We start from the raw sequence: 22,879 nt of genomic DNA, 5'->3' as shown, positions 1-22,879 counted from the left end.
GTCACAGAAACCTTTTATTTCCTCTGAATGTTTCTATAAGAAAAATTAAGGACCCTGCAACTAGTGAGGTGTTTTAGGCCATATCACTTGAAAGCTAAAGGTAGCTACAACATGAAAAAAAGCTTCCTCCTCCAGCTAGCTCAAGAGAAGAACACAGAAGAGAAAAGAGTCTGGTCCAGAAAGATTTTGAGCACCATTAACCAGAATGGCAGTTACAAATGGTCAGTACCTCTTAGATCATTCACAAAATATGCAGGTTTAGGAAAAAGAGTGGGCAATATGCTAACTACAAAAGAATGGGTTAAATTATGTATGACATGGCAGGATTTCTCACAACAAAGCTAATAAGCAGACTTCCAAATACTATCAATAATGTAGGAAGACATCTGATTTAAAGTCCTTTATTAACCTGAATATAAAAAGACAGAAGTTGTCTATGATATAGGACAGAGTTCTTGCTTCATGTGGAAACAAAATTTCTTTACAAAGTGAAAAAATAAATACCTCTTGGAGTAAGGTTTATATGCTAATATGTGCGATAAAAAAGTAGAGTTTTAATATTTTGACAAAAGTCTGTGCAAAGAAACAAATGCATACATACACATTACTGCTACATTAAGGCAATATGAAAAGTATACTCAGAAAATCTCAGTAAAGTGACAGTGTAGTTTTCTAGCTTTAATTTAGCTAGTATTGCACCCAAATATGGTCTTCTAGTTTCCTCTAAATCATGGAGAATATACTAGTTGACCGAAGTCCAAAATGCCCAAATGGGGGTGGAAGATAAGTTTTAGCAAGAAAGATAACCAAGCAACACAAAAGTTAAACTCATGAAAGCACTTAAAAATTATACAAAGTTTACACTATTTTAGACCAAAATGGATTTTTGATAGTTCAAGCAAAATCAGCCTCCACAGCTAAGGCAGATTTACAGGCTGACAGTTGAATCTGTGGCAACCTGGACACATCTCTAGGGTTGGCTAATTTACATCCTTCCCAAGAGGAAATGGTTTTCCCTTTTGATTTGCAAGCAAAGCCCCAGAACATTTCCTCAGTGGAGCATCATTACTAAGCAGGAGAGACTTTCCTGACTAACCCTTCAAAATCCAGAAATTAAGATTTGCTGGAAAAAAAAACCTTCCAAAATTATCACTGCCATATGAATTATGCTTTCATTAGATTGCTGATTTAAATGCAACTGCTTGCTTAAAGCCTTGCAACCTCAGGTTTTTAAAAATACTGTTTTTTAAAATAGTTTCCCCTCACTTTAGAACAATCACTAAACACAGAAACTATGATCACACTAAAACTGACGTACAAATTTGTAAAAAACTAGTTTTGCTATTAAAAATAATGGAGTGATCACACTAAAGGAACAAAATAAAAAGAAACTTAAAACCAATTATACAATGTGTAAAACTACATATTGAATGATCCCTGCTGGGTATATCAAATAGACTTTACGCCACATTTCCCAGAATTACCTAGCTTTTGGCAATATTGCCACATTGCAAGCTCATGCATCAAGAAGAACTTTCCTCCTTTAGATGACATGAATTTTTTTAGAGTTCTGTTTTCACAAGATGTCCCAAAACCTCTTCCTGGGCATGCTGAACGGAGAATATTGACCCCTCTCTGACCCAGAGATGTAGTGGGGTGTTTGCTTCTCATTGCAGGCAGGAGCTGGAGTGATTGCCTTCTTCACAATCAATGGCTGTAGTTCATCTTAGTGCAGTTTGTAAAAAGTACATGATGCTTTAGAAGTGTACACATAGATCATATCACTGTCAGGTTGAGCAGACTCGTATGAGTTGGCAAATACACATGCTGGACATGCTCTACCCGAGACCTGCAAACTGGACATGACTGGAGAGAAAAAGATAGAAAGTATTAGGGAACACTCCTTCACAATTTTCGAGACCCTATATGTCTCATGAGCACAAAGTCATCACTTTAATGAATAAACATTGTTGGTGAGACTGAAGTATTCAGATCTTTTGTCTCCATATTTCAAATATGACACCACAAGAAACTTTCATGCCACTAATTCCTACTTCTCTGCAAAAAATACATTAATTTTCATCAAAAGGAATGACTACATACTATACCAGACCTGAAGAAGATCTCTGTGCAAGCTCAAAAACTTTTCACCAACAGAAACTAGTCCAATAAATTACCTCACCTACGTTGTCTTTCTTCACACTACAGCCCCACCTATTTAGCTTAATATACTTCTGAACTAAGACATTATGCAAATTGAATTTAAATACCAAACTTTGCTGAGTATATTGGTCAAGATCAGTTAATTATACTAGTAAAAAAATGAACTGTAAAGTGAAATCAGCTGTTAAACACATTAGTGTGGAATGTCCCAAGTGACACTGCAATTACCTGCAACTGGGCAGCACAGGTCTCACAGCATACTGTGTGGCCACAAGGACAAAAGGTTGAATTGATTTCTTCCTCACAACACACCATACATAGCATAGACTCCTTCAGCTTCCGCAACTTCTCTTGAAGAGCTTTTGTTTGCTGGCAGCTGAGACCCTCACAGCTGTCACAGTTCATATTACTTTCTGAAGACTTAAGGGGAGAATTTGGTGGCGTTTGGTCACTTCTTGAAACAAGATCCACAATGCCAGCATTGTAAAGAGTCCTCCTCGCATGATCATAAACTTCCTTTGATGTTCGTTTAATGTCAAAGACATACTTTTTACCAAGATTAATGTTTTCATTCAGGAACAAGGATGCTAGGTGGCCCTTTAAATCTCGACTGTACTGCATCATGACAGCACTAGTAACAGTGTCACACCTACAAGACAAACCCATGAGACAAGTTAAAAAATTGATTAGTTAACACTGAAACCTCAATGTATCTTTTGTTCCCCGAGCTCAGACACCCGCGAAGGATGAAAGATCATCCATAGCATGTTTAGCCTACATAATTTTGTTTCTGTATGACAGCTGTATTTGCAAGGATTTTTAAAAACCGAATTAGAGGAATGAAGCTATAGATTTTGATCTTTTCAATAAATTATAAACTTATATATGCTAGAAATGAAAACGAGTGTCTACTGCTTACTGAGGTATCTGTATTAGAAACTGATTTAGTTTTCATTCTGAGGAAGTGCTATTTATATTGTGATCGTGCAGAGAAATATCTTGTCTGCTTATCTTGAATTGTATATTCCCACCCCAGAAAACCTCAGCAATAAGAATCTATCCAGCTCTCGAATGTAACAGAAGCAGAATAGAACTATGTCTGAATTTTGTTTCATACCACTGCTGCTGTTCCTGGTGTTGTGTGTGCAGGAATAGCAGCAAAGATATGATGGAATTCTGCAGGGGAATATCTAAAATGCAAGGTAGTGTGAGGAAATGTCAAACACCTACAATCCTGTGCCAAGTTTAAACCCTTGACTCAACTGCCGTTGAAAAGGTAGGACAAGTGATTTACTCCACTAGCAATACAAACCTGTAAAATGCATGCGTCTCTGTTATTGCTCTGTACAGTCCACTAGCTGCTCTGGTACTGATCATCTTAAACAAGAGAACTACGCTATTACCAGACTCGTTGGTGACCGTCAGATACACATTCTTCCCAGACTGGGTTGCCATTTGAACAACAGGATAAGCAATCCTAAATGTGAATAGAAAATGATGAGTAACGTGTGTGTGTGTGTGGTGGATTATTCTCCCTCTAAAAACTAAGGCAATTTCTACAGCCACTCACATATTGTACTATGAGAAACATCCTCTAAGACTACCCAGAAGAAATTAACAGCTACATTTGCTAACAAAGAGGCCTTTTCAATTTTCTATGTTAGATTGAAAATGCTGCACCGAACAAGTACAGGACAGCTATACCACTAATACAGTCCCCATGTAAGCACATAACTTATTTGTATAGCCCCAAACAGTGTTTTACATCATCAATAGTCTCCTGATGAAAAGGCTATCAGAAGTGGATAAATCCCTTCTCACTGCATGGTCCAGCAGCTCTTGCATGGTCCAAACCAGAACAAAGATACAAAAGATTCTAACACACTTCCTTTAGAAGAACACAGTTTTGATTATATAGATACAGAACCAAAGTATAGCTCACAGAAAAGTCAGAAGATTAGATTCTTTCACCCCAGGAACTTACCTGTTAATGGGGCTGAAGTCATCTTTACAGATGGAGATGCCCTCAGGCCCAACACCAATAAGAAGTTTCTGCCCTTCACTGTCTCTCACTGAGTGCCACTCTACCCCATAGTTCTCCAGTGTTGACACAATCTGCAGAACCTGGTACTCTGCTGAAGCCTGGCTCAGCCCTTCTAGTTCCTTGTGCTTTGCAGTAATACTGTAGATAAAAAAGACAGATGATAGGTGAACCATTCAGCCATATGCAGTAATCTACAGCAACATCTCATTTTAACAAGATTCTAAATGATCAAGATAGGTGGTTGCTTATATAAAAGTACTAAATTACTTGGTCTGTTTAGTTATAGCTGGCTACATGTTTCTGAACATTAAAGTGACAGAATTACATATTCTTGGACTACTTAAAGGATCCATATACTGTATTTACTTGACTGACTATAAAAGAAAAAGCTGTATGCTATTTTAGAAACTGTATCCCTTGTGTAGAAAGGCTCTCGGACCACAAAGCTCCTAGCAGTAAAAAAATTCACATGCATGCAAATACAACATTTAGAATTTTTCTCCTTGATGTTCAGGTTTTACACTACAAAAAATGTGGACGCGTGTGCAGGGAGTAGTCTTGGGCTAGTTTACAACACAATCTAAGGGTATTAAAATTATGGAGGGTCTAGGTATCTAAAGTCCTAAAATTGTGCCTTTAGACAAATGTAGTCTTCTATGACATTCTTGAACTTGATTATATATAGTTACTCCTCACTTAACATTGTAGTTATGTTTCTGAAAAATGCTACTAAGTGAAACGATGTTAAGTGAATCCGATTTCCCCATAAAAATGCATGTAAATGGGGGGGGGGGTTAGGTTAGGTTTCAGGGAAATTTTTTTTTGCTGTACAGTACATGTAAACTATCAGCCAACATTATGCAAGTTCTCTTTCTTTGGGATGTTGATTTTACTCGAATATCCATCAAAAAGCAATAGTTCTGACTCTCCCTTGAGCAGTGTCCTTACACAGTGTGCAGCTGGGCAAGGTAACTGGAATTACCCTGATCAGACTATTTAGCCTGCCTTTACTTCTGAATCAAGGAAAATTTAAACAGTTACCTCTTTCTATTTCCAAAAAAGAAATGTACACTACCGTCTACAAATGCAGCAGATATGTAGGATCACTTTCATTAAAAACATTCTGGTTAGAGTTTGGTTTCCTTTCAAAGAATAGCTGACTTTAACACTAGCTTTGATATTTTTTGCAACACCACTTACACTTAAATTTTAGCACCAAATAACCAGACATTATCATTTACTAATTTAAATTCTTAAACAACTTTTGTCACTGGTTGTTAGAGTAGCTGGAGCAGTTACTTACCTGTCTAAAGTGGCAGTAGTGAGCTCCTTTGCACACAACTCTTCATAGCTGTACTTGGCAGTATTCTGGTTATAATCCCCAAACTTCATGTGAGCCAACAATGCACTAAGTTCAATGGCATGCTCTGAAGAACACTGAAGATTACCAGCTAAAAGATCCTCCCTTATATGCAAGAAAAACATATGCCTGCAAGAGAAGAAGTTTTTATTTTTAAAAAGTTTGACTAGCATAGAAGTCAATAATTGTTTGAGACTCTAGAATGGTCACTGAGCATATTAAATACCCAATAGTTCTGGCATCGGAGTTAGAAAATGGACTTGGTTTTGTTAACGCTTATGCTATCTTTTCAACAGCCAGCCTACATTAAAGATGAGTTTCTTTCAGCAGCTTCATTTAAATACTGAACTGTCCAGCAAATCCAAAAAGAGAAATACTTTAATATCTTAAGGCCATTAAAAAAATTCTCACTATCAGTGAATATCTGAAATGTTACATTCATCAAGTGAGAATTACAGATTAAAGAAACAAAGCACTCTTAGCATGTAAAAGGCTACCATGTAGTTATGTTGCTGCACTGTCATTTCTAAATAAATATGCATTACTTCAGTATGCACTTTTATTCATAGTTCAATGAAGTGAATATTGTAAAATACTAAGCATAAATCAGCACATGCAGTTCTGTGAAATTACAGTTGAGAAATCTGTGGGAGATTTCCCTGTTTATTCAAAACAAACAGCTCTCCTATAGTACTCCTAGAGAGGCAGTGTGATTTTCCCCAGCCTGAAAGAATCCAGTGAAAAATACTTGAAAAACCCACAAAGATGCTGTGAAAACATACGTTTACTTTGTAAGCATGGTTTATTCAGCCAGTTATTGCTGTTCTGGACTTAACCTCTGACCTTTACATTTGTATTTGTCATGTTGGCTAAACAGTTGAAAAAACAGGATGGATAAAAATCAATTTTTAAAAAAATTCAGACTTATTTAAATCCATTTAAATTAAACCAATTTAAAATTGACAACCTATATTTAGACCTGAACTACTAATAAGATATTAAAATAATTTACAGTACATAAAAAACTTCAAGCAGTACATATTTTCAGCTGTTTTAAAAGAAGTCAAACCACTGAACTGGTGGCAGTCTCATTAAGCACTGGGAATCAGTTTGAAATGCTAAAACAGCTTTTGACAGTAGTCTCTTCTGCAGATGCAGAGACTATTTTCTTCATGTCAGTTGCTTCAACCAGTTCAGTTCAATGACAAGTTTATTCAAAGTTGAGAAACCGAAAGGGAACTGAAAAAAGTAGGAAAGCCTGTTTTAATATTCTGAATTATAAATAAAAATGAGGTGTGAAGATGAGATGTCCTAGTTCTAAAATCTTGACGGGCTTGATGATCAGAAACCACCAGTTCAATTCACTAACTACAGATAATACTTGCTTTGTTTAATTAAACAGTTTTAAATGCAAAACACGTTTGATAAACTTTATCTTATGTATCCAGCACACAAGGTAGTTTTATAGAATTAATAAAACCAAATTTTAAAAAAATATTGGTTCTGTGCATTTAATTTAGTTTTCCATCCACATACGGCCTGAAACAAATCTCATGTAAAAAAATGAATCAAGTAAATATGAAAATGCTTCACATTTTTTAAGATAATAAAAATGTAAAAATTAAGAACCCGGGCCAATGGGAACTGCTGGAAGCGGCCAGTGGGAGCCACGATCAGCCAGACCTGCGGACGGGGCAGGTAAACACACCGGCCCAGCCCGCCATGGGCTTTCCCTACAGTAGTGGCGCCCGTTTGAGAAACCCTGAACTACAGAGTATAAATGCAAAACAAGATTAAGAGCCATGGTGTCCTGCTTGCCAATTTAAATCAGTTAAAACTGGTGATGTAAATCAATGTGATCACGGACTAATCTGTCATATTTTGGGTGTTAAAGCAGAGACTCATCCTGAAGTAAGATGCTGAGCCACTCCAAAGTCTGGCACAGGGACTGCAGTTATCATTGTAGTTACATCTCAACAGTGACAATCATGCTGAAAGTCTTGGAGCTTGTCTACACTTGAAACACTACAGCTGCACCACTCTAGCACTTCAGTGTAGACACTACTATGCCAACAGTTTTCCTGTCAGGGTATGCAATCCAACTCCCCAAGAGGCGGTAGCTAGGTCAACAGAAGAATTCTATCAACCTAACACTGTGTAAGCCGACCTACTTCCCAGTGTAGCCATGCTGCTGAGGGGTGTGGATTTTTCATACCCCTGAGCAGTGTAGTTGGGTCGACCTAACTTTTCAGTGTAGACCAGGCCTTAAGATATGTCTACACTTACAACACTATGTCACTGTAGCACTTCAGTGTATATACTCTCACTACAGTGACATAAGGGGGTCTCCTGTTGCTGTAGTCAATCCACTTCACTGAGAGGGTAGCTAGGTGAATTGAAGAATTCTTCCACCCATCTAGCATGGTCTGCACAGGGACTAGGCTGGCTTAACTACATCACTCACAGGTGTGGATTTTTTTACACCCCTGAGCAACGTGGCTGGGTTGATTTAATTTTACAGTGTAGACCAGACCTTATTTGGGAATCAATATTCTGCTCTTCTATTTCAATAGTGAAAGTTTATTGCAATGGTATATTTGATCTTGAAGAAATAAATATTTTCTACATTGAGATGAACGTAAAACCTATCTAATCTTGCTAAACAATTTTTGACCATGTTTATTTTAGACCATTTTAGAAGAATTATCCATTTTCATTACTTCTGCTAATTTGTTCACCAGTTCTCTACCTTTTTAACTTTAGACATGCTGAGTCAAGTAAGTTTTTACATTTGGTAATCATTTCACATTTGCTACAGTTAGAATGAGAAAGTTATCTAATGAATAAAATATCGTAAATACTAAAAATAATGTGAGCTAGCCAAGGCCTGAGTGGTGATGAGTTGCAACCTGAGTTGCAGCTTTCTTCCTCCTCCCCGCCCCTCAAGGGGCGGGGGAGAAGAGTAGGAGAAAGGATGCTTAGGTCTTCAATCTGACTGTACCATTACACAGCAGAGTGAGAACTGATATACCAAATAAAAACTAACCAAAATAAATGTTTTATAAAGCAATCCTTATGCACCATGAAAGAAAAAGCAAAAATTCATTCATTTTATTTTTGCTTTGCAGTTTACTTCTAACAAAACAACTGAAGCATTATAAAAAAATTGCAAGATGTTTAACTGTAGGTGTTATATCAAATTGAAATTTTAGCCACATGCATGCAATCTGACAATATATTTAACTTTTTAAGAGCAATTAATGCAGGTTATCTAAATTAAACTACTCAGACTTGCTCTGGCCAAGATAGCTGTCTATCAGTAATCATTTGTTCAACTTTGCCCCCCAGATTAGAAAAATGAAAAGCCTGTTCATACATTTCTGCATACTACTGCTCTGAACATATACATAGCAAGTTTGATATAACGCGGTAAGATTTTTTGGCTCCCGAGGACAGTGTTATATCAAGGTAGAGTTGTACTTTGTGATTTATGTATCAGACACATTTAAAGGGATACTGCAAACTTGAAAACATTATTTGCCTGAAAAAATTTACTCCTACTATAGCTGCAAGCGACAGGATTACATGTGGAAAAAAAGCAAAAAAAATTTCAGTGTGCTTTGTGCAGTTGACAGCACTTTGATTATACAGGAGAAACAGCAAGACAACCTCTAGAGTTACTGAAAAGGCCCTACAGACATTAACAGGGAGCTGAAAAAGCTACAAGATTTCTCTAGCAGATAGAGCTGTATTAGAGAAGCAACTACAAGAGAGACAACTATTCTAGAACCACCTCCACTTTCTCTTGCTAAAGACCTATCAAACCTAAAAAGTGAAGATGCAGGGAAGATACAGAATTCCAGTGTGACCTTGGGCAAGTCACTTAGCCTCTTTGCCTCAGTTCATCTATAAAATGGAGATAACAGCTCCCTAGCTTACAGAGGTGTTGTGAGGTGTTCAGATAATGGGAGCCAGATAAATACTGCAGATAGAAGCCCACTGTAGCTTTTTCACCTTTATTTTTATACAAGAACACTTGAATGGAGCAGGAAGGAAGCAAAATTGGACGGAAAAATTTCTAAAGGCTTAAATCAACCAGTGGTTACAGAGAACTCAGTTTAAAATGCTAATTATTTTGACCAGAGTGCTCTCTTCATACAACCTGTTTCTGTTCACACTCCCCAAAGTCATTTTCATCAATCAATTTTAATCAATATCTAGGTTCCAGTTGCCTGATACTCATGCAACAACCAGAACCACAGAATCTGGTGAAGTCAGCTGATACTACCCAGGGCAGATCACCAAATTAAAATGTTGGTGTGTAACTTAACATGAAGAGTTGTGAACCAGAAGCGCTTTTTTTTCCCCTGGACATATTCAAGGTAAAACTAGAATGTCCCCTTCTGGGACCCTGATTTAACAGCTATACTCCTAATTCTGCAAAGTTCAAAGAGCCATATTATAGAGATTAACTACCAGGAGGCATTTAGCCAAATTTCTGCAAACTACGGTAGTTTTTGGGCTTGAGCGCACAGCTTTTATTGGATCATCAAAAACCAGTGAATAGCTGCCTTTTCAATATCCCAAGTAAGACTCCTTCAAGAATTCCCTGGATAGGCATTCTCAGGTGGCTCTCTAAGGTAAAAGGTGCTCAATTCTTCAGAACAATGCATTCATTTCTAGGACATTCTGTTCAACAAGGCAGAGAGATTCAGCACATTCAGAATACTGACTGGAAAGTCAAGACAAAAATGAAGTGGCCATCCTAAGGAGCATTCCTGTAATAGTTCAATAATTCAAAAACCGAAGCCTTCGTTAAATTGGTTTCTTTTCAGTTTTTTTAAACAAACTGCACTGATTGCCATAAACTATTTCAGTTCAACCGGTTTATTAAAACTGAATTAAACAGTCATTGACAGTTTCATAGCTATATTATATTTTAAAATTTTAGTTATGCAAGGATACATTAACACTTAGAAACATGCTGGAAAAACACTACTTTAATCTCATTAGAATTGCTACAAAAAAGTCAGTACTTTAGGAGTTCTAAGATTCCTGCTTCTCTTATATCATGTGACTGATTCAAACAAGTAGCTCTAATTTATTTTTCTGAACCAGTTGTACAGTTTCACTTGAACCTTAAAACCGCTATAAAAACCACAGCAAATCTTCATAATGCAAAATTTCACTCTTAAATGAAGTTTTACACCATGGTTTTAATATCTCCCAGACGTTGGCACACTTCTGACATTACTAAGCCTGTGAAAAAACAGCAACTCTGAAATCACTTTTATACAGAAAAACTGCTTTCTAGTGCAGTAACAGAAAGTCACCCATACCTTCCTCAAAGGGCTGCCATCTTGGATTCACATAAGGCTGTAACACTAATAGAAAAAAACTGAAGTTAAGAGTTTAATCTTTTACTACTCTGCAGTGCAGGACAAATATTCCTCAAGTTTAGCTGTAGTATTCCTGCATGACAATCCAAAATTTCTTGCCTCCAGTGTAATACACCCAAAATTGTATAGCTTTAGGATATTAAAGCTTGCCTTCCATTTTGAGTATGAATATTTTTGTTTGAGAATGAAGCCAAGTGCTCCAGGATACTTCTGGATATAAAGTAGACTACTTCAAAATATAATCTACAGAATTACTGTTGGAATTGCAAAGTATCTAAAGGTTTGTCCATACAGGATAACTCACAAAAGTTAAGAGAATTAACTAAAGGTGAAGTGAAGGTGCATACATTAAAGTGTATTATACCCCAAAGTAGATGCTCTCATTTAGAAGTAAAATGGCCTTTTCTGCATCAGTAGTATTAATTTTTTTTCCCAATGTAAAAAAGTAAGTACTAGTTTGCTGTAGCTTGATCCTTGGAATTAAGGCCACTTTACTTCTGAATGCAAGGATCCACACAGGGATTTAATGCACTAATATATGTGCATTAACTTTACACCTTTAGTTAGTATGCCAACTCCCATGTAGAGAAGCCCTTAGTCTTCAATTTGACATTTCTAGCTAATTGTAGCCCACACAGGACTCAGGATTCCCAAGGCTTTTTTTGACTGAATAAAGCATTTCAGGCAGATGGAACAACAGTACCAAGTGGCTTCTGGCCAAGCACCTACAACATTAAAATTAGTTTATTTTAATCTTGTCTTTTATACTGCCCTAATCTTTTTCATATTTTTATTGATGTTTTAGCAGCATACACAAACCCTTGGGGTATGTCTACACTACAAATTAGGTCAATTTTATAGAAGTCGATTTTTAGAAATCACTTGCATACGTCCACACTAAGCGCATTAAGTCGGCAGAGTGCATCCTCAATAATGTGGCTAGCACCGACTTATGGAACGGAGCACTGTGGGTAGCTATCCCCCAGTTCCCACAGTCTCCGCTGCCCACTGAAATTCTGGGTTAAGCTCACAATGCCTGACGGGACAAAATTGTCGCAGGTGGTTTTGGGTACATGTCGTCAGTTGCCCCTCCCTCCATGAAAGCAATGGCAGACAATCATTTCACACCAGACACCAGGGCGATTAGAAGAGCACAACAAGGCACACTGTGCATCAGGGAGGCTTTGAAAACCAGTTTCATGACTGGCCAGACCTTGGTGTGACAGTTGTGTTTCTCCTTGATGCAAACCTGCCCCTTTGTTGATTTTAATTCCCTGTAAGCCAACCACCCTCCACCCTTCAAAATAAAGTAACTATTGTTTTGAAACCATGCATTCTTTCTTTATTAATTAAAAAAATGATAATGGACAAGGTAACCTGGGTGGGGTGTGGTGGGGGAGGAGGGAAGGACAAGGCCACATTGATTTTTAGTGTGGCTACAATAAGCAAACTCTTTGAATGACAGCCTTCTATTGCTTGGGCCATCCTCTGGAGTGGAGTGGCTGGGTGCCTTCCCTCTCCATATTGTTGGGCATCTGGGTGAGGAGGCTATGGAACATGGGGAGGAGGGTAGGCGGTTATATAGTGGATGCAGCAGGGGTCTGTGCTCTTGTTGGCTTTCCTGCAGCTCCAACAGACGCTTCATCATGTCCGTTTGCTCCCCCATTAGCCTCAGCATCGCGTCCTGCCTCCGCTCTTCACACTCACTTAATTCTTTCCTATCCTCTGCCACTGAATGTCTCCATTCATTAAGCTGTGCCCTATCAGTGCATGAGGACTGCATGAGCTCAGAACACATGTAATCGCGAGCGGATTTTTTTCCTCCTTCTCATCTGTGATAACCGCAGGGACGGAGATGATAGGGAGAGCGTAGAAACATTCTACGCTCTACAATTCTGGGGGACTACATGGTCACCTGTGCTGCTGAGTTCGCCACGCTGACCAAACAGGAAATGAAATTCAAAAGTGCCTGGGGCTTTTCCTACGTACCTAGCTAGTGCATCGGAGTTCAAAGCGCTGTCCAGAGTGGTCACAATGGAGCACTCTGCGATAGCTCCAAGAGACCAATACCATCAATTTGTGTCTGCACTACCCCCAAACTCAACCCAGCAAAGTCGATTTTAGCGCTACTCCCCTCGCTGGGGAGGAATACAGAAGTTGATTTTAAGAACTCTTTAGGTCGACGGAACAGGGGTCAATTGTGTAGACGCATTCATTTTTAAAATCGATCTAACCCCATAGTGTAGACCAGGCCTTAGAAAAAAATTCCGAATCTCATGCATACTGGCTTAGATTTTTCTTTTTGATAGTACTTAATTTTTTTTCCCCAATTTAAAAAAGTAATACTACTGATGCAGAAAAGGTGGTCAACATAAGGATTTTTGTACGAATGGTTGACAGTACGAAAAAGTAACTATTTAGGGGTACTGAAAACTACCAATCCTAATCAATAACACAAATCTACATGTTGTGCCTACTGTTCCTCCCTTAATATGTGATTTATGCAGAGTCCCTGGAGTGACAGCTGTTGCAAACAGAAACAGCTACTTAGGAGCCATAATGAAATTTAGACGGGGCAAAATTCAGCAGCCCACAGAAAGTATAACTGTACCTATTCCAGATTTTAAGTCACATTTGAAATTCTACTTTCCCTTTAAGAAAAAAGTTCACACATAATATGCAAGTTCTGACCTCAAAATATTCCTTTTGCGTACATAAAGGTAATTAAAATTTTAGTCTAGTAAGGTAAATATGGGAACAGTCCAACAGTGCTGTCTTAATCCCTTTCTTGTTCCATGCTCCAGCTGAATGGTGCCTACAAGGAAATGAGGCTGAAGTAGCAAAAAAAGAGCTGCAATCTCCACTCTGTGGTGGGACAGGCAATAGTGACCAGTGTTTCCCAAAAGATAGGTGGTACAACCAGGAACATGCATTTCTTGGAACCTCCACTTGCTGTGCTCCTGGTAGAAATACTGCCGGTCCTTTGGGGCTAAACTGCTCCAGTACCTGGAGGCCCTCTCACTGATGCGGAAATGTAATTTGCAGCTCCTTGCATGACGTGAATTTGAACTATGAAGTATAATTCTCTCAAAATGGAGTTCTGCTGAAAAATCACCAATTGAAACGCTGAAAAAAATAAGGCCCACCTACCTCAACAAGATGACACAATGTAAGTCACCTGATATGAGAAACTAAAATTCTGCACCTGGTGTACTCCTATTATATTTCCCAGTATCTCTATCCTAGTTTGCATTCTGTAGAAGTAGGTGAAAGGTTACTAACAGCAATTCAACTCAGCTTCAGATAAACAATTAGATGCAATCAACAAATAATGGCAGCAGTTAGCTTTTATTTGCTCTTATAAAATGAGAGCAACATATCTAATCCAAATCCATGGGCAACCAGTGTTACTAAGTAAAAAAAGCGAGAAACTGGCCATTTCCTCACTCTACACCCCCCCCATATAATCAAATGTCTAAAATAGCTATAAATTTACAACAAATCAGCCATTCTTTAAAATTAGCCCATAAGTGCAACTAGGTAATGTGGCAATGAAGCAGTTCACTGTACTGTTCTTTAAACCAGAATGCTTATTTTGCATTTTCCTTCCTGAGTCACTATACATATATTTAAAAAATACACAAGTACACAAACCATTTCTCAATGGAATATGGCAATGCCATATTTTTTAACAAAACGGTTTTCAAACAAGTAAAACAGCTATTTTAAATGCTAATTCATTAGATTTTTCAGTGTAATATGTCAGTTTGACAAAAAGGTGCCAAGAGCTGTATATGAATATCTTATTTTCAACCCAGTCACACAAGTAAAATTATATAACCTACTTTGTCTCAGTGTCAGGTTACTGAAATAACATTAATAAAGTTTGTTTTAGTCAGGCATTATGTTTCTCAGCTTTCTAGAAAGCCTGTTTTAAACAGAAAGCTAACTTTAATAGAAGTGATGGCTTCTGGTCCATTAGGAAACAAAACAACTAATTTACATCAATCTTTGCAGAAAGCTTTCTTAACAAAATTAAGTGTCCATATATTACATATAAGGAAAAAAAAGATGTGGACAAATTACCCCAGAGGAATGGGGTTGGATTTGGAAAAGACTAAGTCTAACACAATAAAATTTCTTTCAGATACTGTTCCAACAGCACCTCACATCAGTCAGGATAAAAATATAAAAAGGAAATAATGCTGGAGAAATTATGGCAAAAGAGGAGATTTTATGCTTATCCAGTGGTCATGTCCAGTCATTAGAGGACTGGGATGCAATCCATAGCCAAATATCACAAATTGTTGGATATTTATTACCAAAGCCTCCTTTGGTAATCCTGTTGGGGCTTCCTAGTGGAACTGGTCTCATCTGCTAATAGCCGCTCCACTACTGACAGCCTCATACTGGAAAAAGAAAAACAGACAAACACAGAGGAATAGTTCAAAGAAATATGGGAGGTTGTGGTTATGGAAAAATGAACACCAATTAACCCAGCAAACAGAGGGCAGACTGATACTTAGATATTTGGTTACCTTTTATTCAATACTCAGACAAAATACACCTATCCTTTTTTTTAAATATTAACGTTTGATAGACATGCCTTGTCTTAAATAGGTGTATATAGAGATTTCATTCAATTTAATAAAATCACTAGAAACAATACAGGTGTTGTGAAAATGCTTACTTTAATATGGCAACACCCTGTTGAATAGAAAGATTTGATCACTAAATTCTTGTATAATGTCTCTTTATACAAAAGAGAACTGTTGTAATGATAGCTTGGTCTCTGATATTTACCAGGCAAGGATTTGTAAAGCTTGTTTAAACCTTTCTAAATAAAGAGCTTAAAAAATAAAAATGACGCTTGTTTTATGTTATTCAGAATAATCTTTACTGTAAAATTAATTTGAATGCTATACTTCATAAATAATGCACATTTTGTACATATGGGCTCAAGTTGAGTTTATCTTAACATACTTTTCCTTTTTAAATGTACTGCTTTATTATTTTGTATTACTATTTAGTGCAATTTGTCCCTTCATACAGTTTGGCAAACATTGCTTATTGTTATAAAGGTGACAAGTTCCTAGACTTCTTTGCTACTTGTACTTGTTTCATAAAGAAACCTTTTAACCACAAAAGCAGAACTTTCTGCCTCGAGACAAGAGTTCTAAGCCAATCAGGAATTGAATGTCTTCAGATCCTGGGCTGTGTTCCAATGCAGCAGTCACTGATTTGTTAGACATGCCTAGTAGCTATTAGTCAGGGGTTACTCGCAGTCAATGACCTAAAGTTACATTACCATGGGGAGCCATACAGCCGCCTCTGGAGCCTCTCAGCGCTAAAACAAGAACAAAAGAGCCACTCCTAGTCACTTTTGAGGTTTTAAAGTTTAACAAACCCATCTGAAAGTATAAAGCTAAAACTTCTTCTGAAGTCTGTCAATCATCTTGGATCACAACTTCAAACCCATTTGCTTCCCTACTCTAAAATCCTGTTTGCCTTCTGTTACAGAGAACTGTTTTATAGCAAGTTCTTTGATACAGCAAACACCACTCCTTAAACCCTGATTCCTTCAAATTCAATGGAGCAAGAACCCTGTTAAAGTGATCACTTGACAGCACAGGTTATTCTAATGAACAAACTGCTTTAACAAAGCCTGGACCATCTGTTAAAATGTCTATTTACAAATGCAAAAAATATTTTGAAAACCACAAAAGATGGAAATGTCTTTTAAACTGTGTTAGAACATAAACTGGTAATGTTTCAGATAAAATGAAAAAGTATTTTCTCTTTCTCAAAGGAATTTATTTCCTACTCAGAGAACACCATAGAAGCCTCAAAGACTGGAAACGTATACAACATATGTCTTTGAAACAGGCCTGCTCCTGTCTATGTCTGAGAAGACTTGCTTGTGAAATTTGAGTTGCCACAGCATATTATTTCAATAGATTTATGCCTGCATTCATCCATTTTACCTTTTACTTCACTGAATACAAGTTTAGACTGGTTAACTTTGCAGCCATAGTTCACCACAACAAAGGACTTAGATTTAAAAAAAACCCAGCAGCCAGCCAATAAACCGAAACCCACACTAGAGCACCAATAATAAAAGCAACTGTTTCCCCACTGTTAAAAAGGAAGAAAAAGTTAGTAGGCATAAGATAATTCATGCAACACCTCCACTTACTTAAATAATGGAAGCTGTTTCATGGCTGTAAAGGTTAGACAAATTAACACAATCTGCTTTGCCCTGGAAAGCCCAGCAATGCAAAGAAAAATAAAGACTGTAGAAAATATTTAAGAGTCACACTATTTTCCACTTAGGCAAGAAAGAGGCTAGTACTCAGCAGTCAAAACAGCTTTCTGGCATCTATTTTATAGAAGTTGTTTTGAATACTTAACGGACATGAAAATTATAGACACTAAACACACAGACCATGACTACACTACAGCTATAGAGCCACAGTGCAGGCACTACCTACATCAATGAAAGGCTTTTCTTGATGTACTTAATCCACCCGTCTGAGAAGTGATAGCTAGGTCAACGGAAGAATTCTTCTGTCAATCTTACTACATCCACACCAGGGGTTAGGTCGACCTAACTATGGTGCTCAGAGGACCAAATTTTTCACAGCCCTGAGCAATGTAGCAAGGTCAATCTAACTTCTAAGCATAGACCAGGCCTCTAAGTTGAATCATAAGTGTAAGCATACAGAGATCTTTCTAATGAAACAGTAAAATTGTCTATTTGTGTTGTCTTTAAAATCATTCAGAAAAGGGGTTTTCAAACACTTTTTTGCAACTGTGTCACTCCGGCTCTTCAATATTGTAGTGTCTAGTAATTTACAGCTAACATGCTTTTGCAATTTAAAAACAATTATGATATTTTGTTAATTTAGGAAAATCCAGTGCTGTGATCTGCATATGTCATGTGTTGAGGTGTGAAGAACACAGGCTAACTTCAGAGGCAATATGTAATGTGGAACAAGCTAGATGTCCTGGCCTTATCTACACTAGAGAAATTGTCACGTTAACCACCATTTTGACCATCTGACACCAATAACATTTTTACATACAAAATTTTCATCAACAATGGACAGGTAATTTACACAACTGCTTTGAATAAGGCTGCCTATCATATCATTCATCCCTGTATTATCTGCCTGGTTGCAATGTCAATGAAGAAACAAGGTGTCGCAGCTGTAATGGTACAAATGATCCTCCAAACATGCCAGTGCACCTGCTCACTATTCAGTGATAGTTCAGACAAGCTTCTGGCCTGCTCTCCCTCCTCAATGTCCTCCCCTTATTCCATGCAGGCCTGAGAACAGCCATGGCATCTGCAGTTTGAGTGTGTAAATGTGTACCAGGCTGTAGCTCCTGGCTTCACAGCCCACATGCAGTACTTTCTGCAGGACAGAAATACTGGAATTAACTGAATTAAACTAGAAATGTGATTAGAAGAAAAGCAGGCATTATGCAGTTCAAGGGTGCTGTTGTGCCATGTATATCCAAAAGAGCATTGCTTAGTATGGCCTACACTGTTGCAGCTTGCACCACTGTAACCCCACCAGTTCAGTTAGTAGTTTAATTATCTATCGCAGATGCAGCCTAAAACACCTATTTACCTCAATATGTAAGTGCACAAAAGTTTTGTTGTGTAATTTACACAAACAAGATAGGTTTAGACCAGGCTTGAGACCACCTAAAATTTAGGCTGAACTAGCTACCCTGAGAGACGTAATTAAGCCAACCAAAGTGCTGATATAGATTCTATGACTTCAATGGAAGAACTCTTCTGTTAACCTAGCTACCACCTCTCAAGGGGGTGAATTAACAATAAATCAACAGAAAAATCCCTTCCATCACTCTAGCAAGCATCTACACTACTGTTTAACAGGCGCATAGCTGCAGCGCCGTAGCTGGGCCACTAACGTTTGGAGTGTAGACAAGCCCTCCGTTTAAACTAAGTTTGTGGTTTTTTTATTATAAAGGAAGACTATACATTTTTTCCTATCTTTTCAACCAGAGAAATATCAAGAACATCAAGCCAGTTCTTCCCTTGTTATAGAGGACTTCTTGGAGATTCTCAGGCTTTAGGCTGTGAGCTCTCACACCTTAACTGAATACCCAGGAGTATTCTATCTTTATATAAGAGTCTCTTGCTCTCAAATGTTCTTTGGAGTTCAATATGTAAACTAAAGTACCACTCAAACGCCTTCCCCTCTCAACTGCTCTACTTTCAGTAAATTGTCAAGCAGTTTCGCTAAATCTCTGGATGACCAAGAATTTCTAAGATAGAAAGGATCTGGAATTTCTATTATAAAACTCAAATTTTTAAAAAGAAAAAAATTCAGGTCTTCATACATCATAAAGAGGGGGGAAAGGACATGCCTAATATGTAGTTATCCTGTGTAATAAGCATTCAGATCAGATCAACCACACTGCACAAATGAATTAGCTGAACATTTTTGGTAAAACAAAGTGAAATACCCGACAATCCTGGGATATGCGTGGTCAAACTTGAATATCACATTAGGATAGTGTCAATTATCAGAGGGGTAGCCGCGTTTGCTGCTTTTACAGATCCAGACTAAGAGTCCTGTGGCACCCTATAGACTGACAGACGTATTGGAGCATGAGCTTTCATGGGTGAATACCCACTTCGTCGTATGCATGTATTCACCCACGAAAGCTCATGCTCCAATATGTCTGCTGGTCTATAAGGTGCCACAGGACTCTCTGCTGCATTAAGATAGTGGATCATCATAATTGTGTGCTGCTTCTTTTCAGACAGAGTTCATCAGTTTTATGGCCCTCATTTAACACTAGAACTTGATGGCTGACAGAAATTAAATATACAAATGCTTTATGTTGCTAGTTCAAAAGGAAGAAAGTTATTAACTTGTCAAGTAAAGATGTGTGTGACATTTTCTAGAGTAAATTAAAATCAATAAGTCTTCATTACTATTTTTGCAGGAGTTTGAAACTCAAAAGATTGGTAACTATGCATTTTTCTGAACTGTAATTTATCGTCAATTTAGTTACTGTGCTTTGTTTGTAGGTCTTCTACAGGAGAAGCAAAATAGCTATTCCTTTTGCAGCTTGAGAGAGGACCTATAGCTGTTGGAAAATTATTGTAATATGACACTAGACTAAGAGGAGTTTAGCAAGTTTAAGTATTGTGGTAGAAACTACTTCCTGCACAAGCAGTTTAGAATGACCTGCAGTAACACGCTGGAACAGAGGTTACTATCGGGCATGCAAATGCAATATAAATATCACATGCTACCTCCTGTATTTTTCTTTCACTTGTAGCATTAAATATGTATGGAATTAACTGTGCCGTTCTTAGCTCTCATATTTAGTTACATATTATGAATAAGTTACAGTAGCACCCTTCCTCTTCAATCTCCAAAAAGACAGAACAATACATTTAAAGTCAGGTTAGGTTTTCAAAGCAAGCTATATATACAGCTCAAAAGCAAATAAGCTGAATATAAGAGTTACTAAATGATTGATACAGACAACATATAGCTACTTTATAGTATTAAATTACAGAACATGAAAATGTGAAATGAAGTTCACTCAAGATTGGATTAGTCTTACCTTGTTTGTTCTTGCAAAATAAGATGCGGTTCTACAAAAAACTTGACACGCAGTTTCAATCGGTAAGGAGCTAGTCCATCCATCTGCTGGGAGATCCTATTTCTCAAATTCAGCCATAAACTCTCTCCTTTGCTGCCAGTGAACTGCAGTCCAAAGTAATCAACTTCTATAATCCCCAACCTTCTGCATACCTATAACAAAAATGGAAGTATTGTACAAGTGGATCTACAACATAGCTAATACCAAAGCCATCTCCCAAACACAGAAGTGTAGCTTCTTTAAAACTGCTCACACACACACTACACAAAACCTCACCTCAGATAATAAAGTTATCTTACTGAATCACTTTTCAGTAAGAAGTCATCAAAACTAAGCAAAGCATTAAAGAAGCTGTTCAGATGGCAACCTGATATGTATATGAAATGGCAATAAAAACAGGAGGCATCTCTGTTGGTCCAAACACACATCACAGGCGTTACCACTATTTTTTCCCCAAAACTTGGGCACCTAAGCAAGAGTGACTTGATTCTCCATGATGCTGAGTTTGGAAAAAAGATGACTAAGGGGAGATATGATAGAGATCTATAAAATCATGAATGGTGAGGAGAAAGTAAATAAGTGTTATTTACCCCCCAAAGAACCAGGTTACCCAATGAAATTAATACGCAGCAGGTTTAAAAACAAACAAAAGAAAGTATTTCTTTACACAAGGCAGAGTCAACCTGTGAAAGTCATTGCCAGGGGATATCATGAAGGCCAACAGGGTTCAACAAAGAATTAGTTAAGTTCACCAAGGATAAGTCTATCAATGGCTATTAGCCAAGATGGGCAGGGAAGCCATCCCATGCTCAGAGCCTAGGTGTCCCTAGCCTCTGATTGCCAGCTGCTAGAATTGGATAACAGGGAACCCACGGTGAACAGATCACTCAGTAACTGCCCTGTCCTGTTCATGCTCTCTGTAAGGCCTGGCACTGGTCACCGCCTGCACAATAGGATACTGCGCTAGATGGACCATTGGTCTGACCCAGCACAGCCCTTCTTATGAGCATCAGCAACTCCCAAGGAAGCCAAGGGCACTGCTGAAAACCAGGCCACTTGTTTAGGTGCCTAACACAGGCGGAGTGACCCAGGTTTGGCTATTTTGGCCAACGTGGAGTCAACTGAGCAGGCGGCAGGGTCCAGCTGGGACAGGGAGAACGGGCAGATCAGAGGCACCCGGGTAGCCCCCTCCCGGCCACGTGTCTAACGCTTACGGGCATGTTTGCGGTGCCACGCGGGGGGAATCCCGAGCACAAGCCGGGGTCTGGCCTAGGGTGGGCTCCATGCGTAGCGGGGTCCCGCCCCCTCACCCCTCCGCCTGGGAAGGGCGAATTCGCCGCAAGGGGCGGGGGGGAAGAGACGCAGCGGCCTCTCCCCACCCCGCGGGGTCCCTTCCCGGGGGAGACCGAGCATCCGAGGGCGCAGCAGCCTCTGCGGCCAACATGGAGGCGGAATGGGGAGACGCGCCGCGGGGAAGCGGCAGAAGCACCGGCGGCTCCTCCTGCCCCTCTCCCGCGCAGCAACCCCCCTCGAGGGCGGGCGGGCGGGGGGAGCGTTAGCTAAGGGCGCGCGAACCCCGCGCGGGGCAGTCCCGCCCCCCCGCCGCGCGCCTCGGGAAGGGAGGGGCCGGGGTGCGGGACTGGGGGTTGGTCGCGTTCTCCGCAACGGCTGCGGCGCCAAGGGCCGTTGGGGAGCCCCGGGCGCGGCGGGAGCGGCGGCGGCTCACCTGGTTGAGGCAGTCCTCGCCGTTGGCTTTGGCCTCCACCTCCACCTCCATCACCACCGCGTCCGGCCTGGTCACATAGCACAGCATGGCTGGGGCAGACATCCACCGCCAGCGCGGCCCCCGCCTCGGACACCGGAGCCTCGGACACCGGAGCCGCCGCCGCCCCCGCCCCCCGGAGCCACACCCCCGGCCACTCGTCCGGTCTCGCCCGCGGTGCCGCCCCTGCCCTGCGCTCCCGTCCCGCTTCTTTCGTGCCGGCTGCGCTCTTACCGGCCGCCGGCGCGGGCACCCCCCCATATATCCGCTCCGCCGCCCCGCCTCCGCTGCCGACCGGCAACAACCGGCCAATCACAACGCGTCTCCCATCGCGGCAGCCAGTCGCTCTCGCCAATCAGAGTGAGGTTCTCTTGCGACCGCGGTGGCACGGAGGCGATTTGTTATTGCTGCTCCCTGCCGGGCCACGGAGGGGCGGGGCTCGCTGCGCCCTGCGGGGCTCGGTCCCCGCGAGGGAGGGGAAGGAGCCGCCTGGC

General features: G+C 39.7%; 1 protein-coding gene across 1 annotated transcript; it reads right to left on the bottom strand.

The window, feature by feature from the left end:
- Window positions 1-328: 328 nt before the first annotated feature.
- LOC123365435 (myosin regulatory light chain interacting protein) lies at window positions 329-22,546 on the bottom strand. The gene is made up of 7 exons (XM_045008291.1): window positions 22,350-22,546; window positions 20,585-20,775; window positions 5,511-5,696; window positions 4,148-4,345; window positions 3,476-3,640; window positions 2,392-2,812; window positions 329-1,866 (listed from the first exon to the last, which is right to left on the bottom strand). The coding sequence occupies exons 1-7, from the start codon at window positions 22,449-22,451 to the stop codon at window positions 1,777-1,779; spliced, it is 1,353 nt and encodes a 450-aa protein (XP_044864226.1). The 5' UTR covers window positions 22,452-22,546; the 3' UTR covers window positions 329-1,776.
- Window positions 22,547-22,879: the final 333 nt, after the last annotated feature.

This window comes from Mauremys mutica, chromosome 2 (assembly GCF_020497125.1).
Source record: "Mauremys mutica isolate MM-2020 ecotype Southern chromosome 2, ASM2049712v1, whole genome shotgun sequence".
Lineage (NCBI taxonomy): Eukaryota > Metazoa > Chordata > Testudines > Geoemydidae > Mauremys > Mauremys mutica.
Note: the sequence above shows the minus strand (reverse complement) of the source record. Positions and strands in the feature narration are given on the sequence as shown.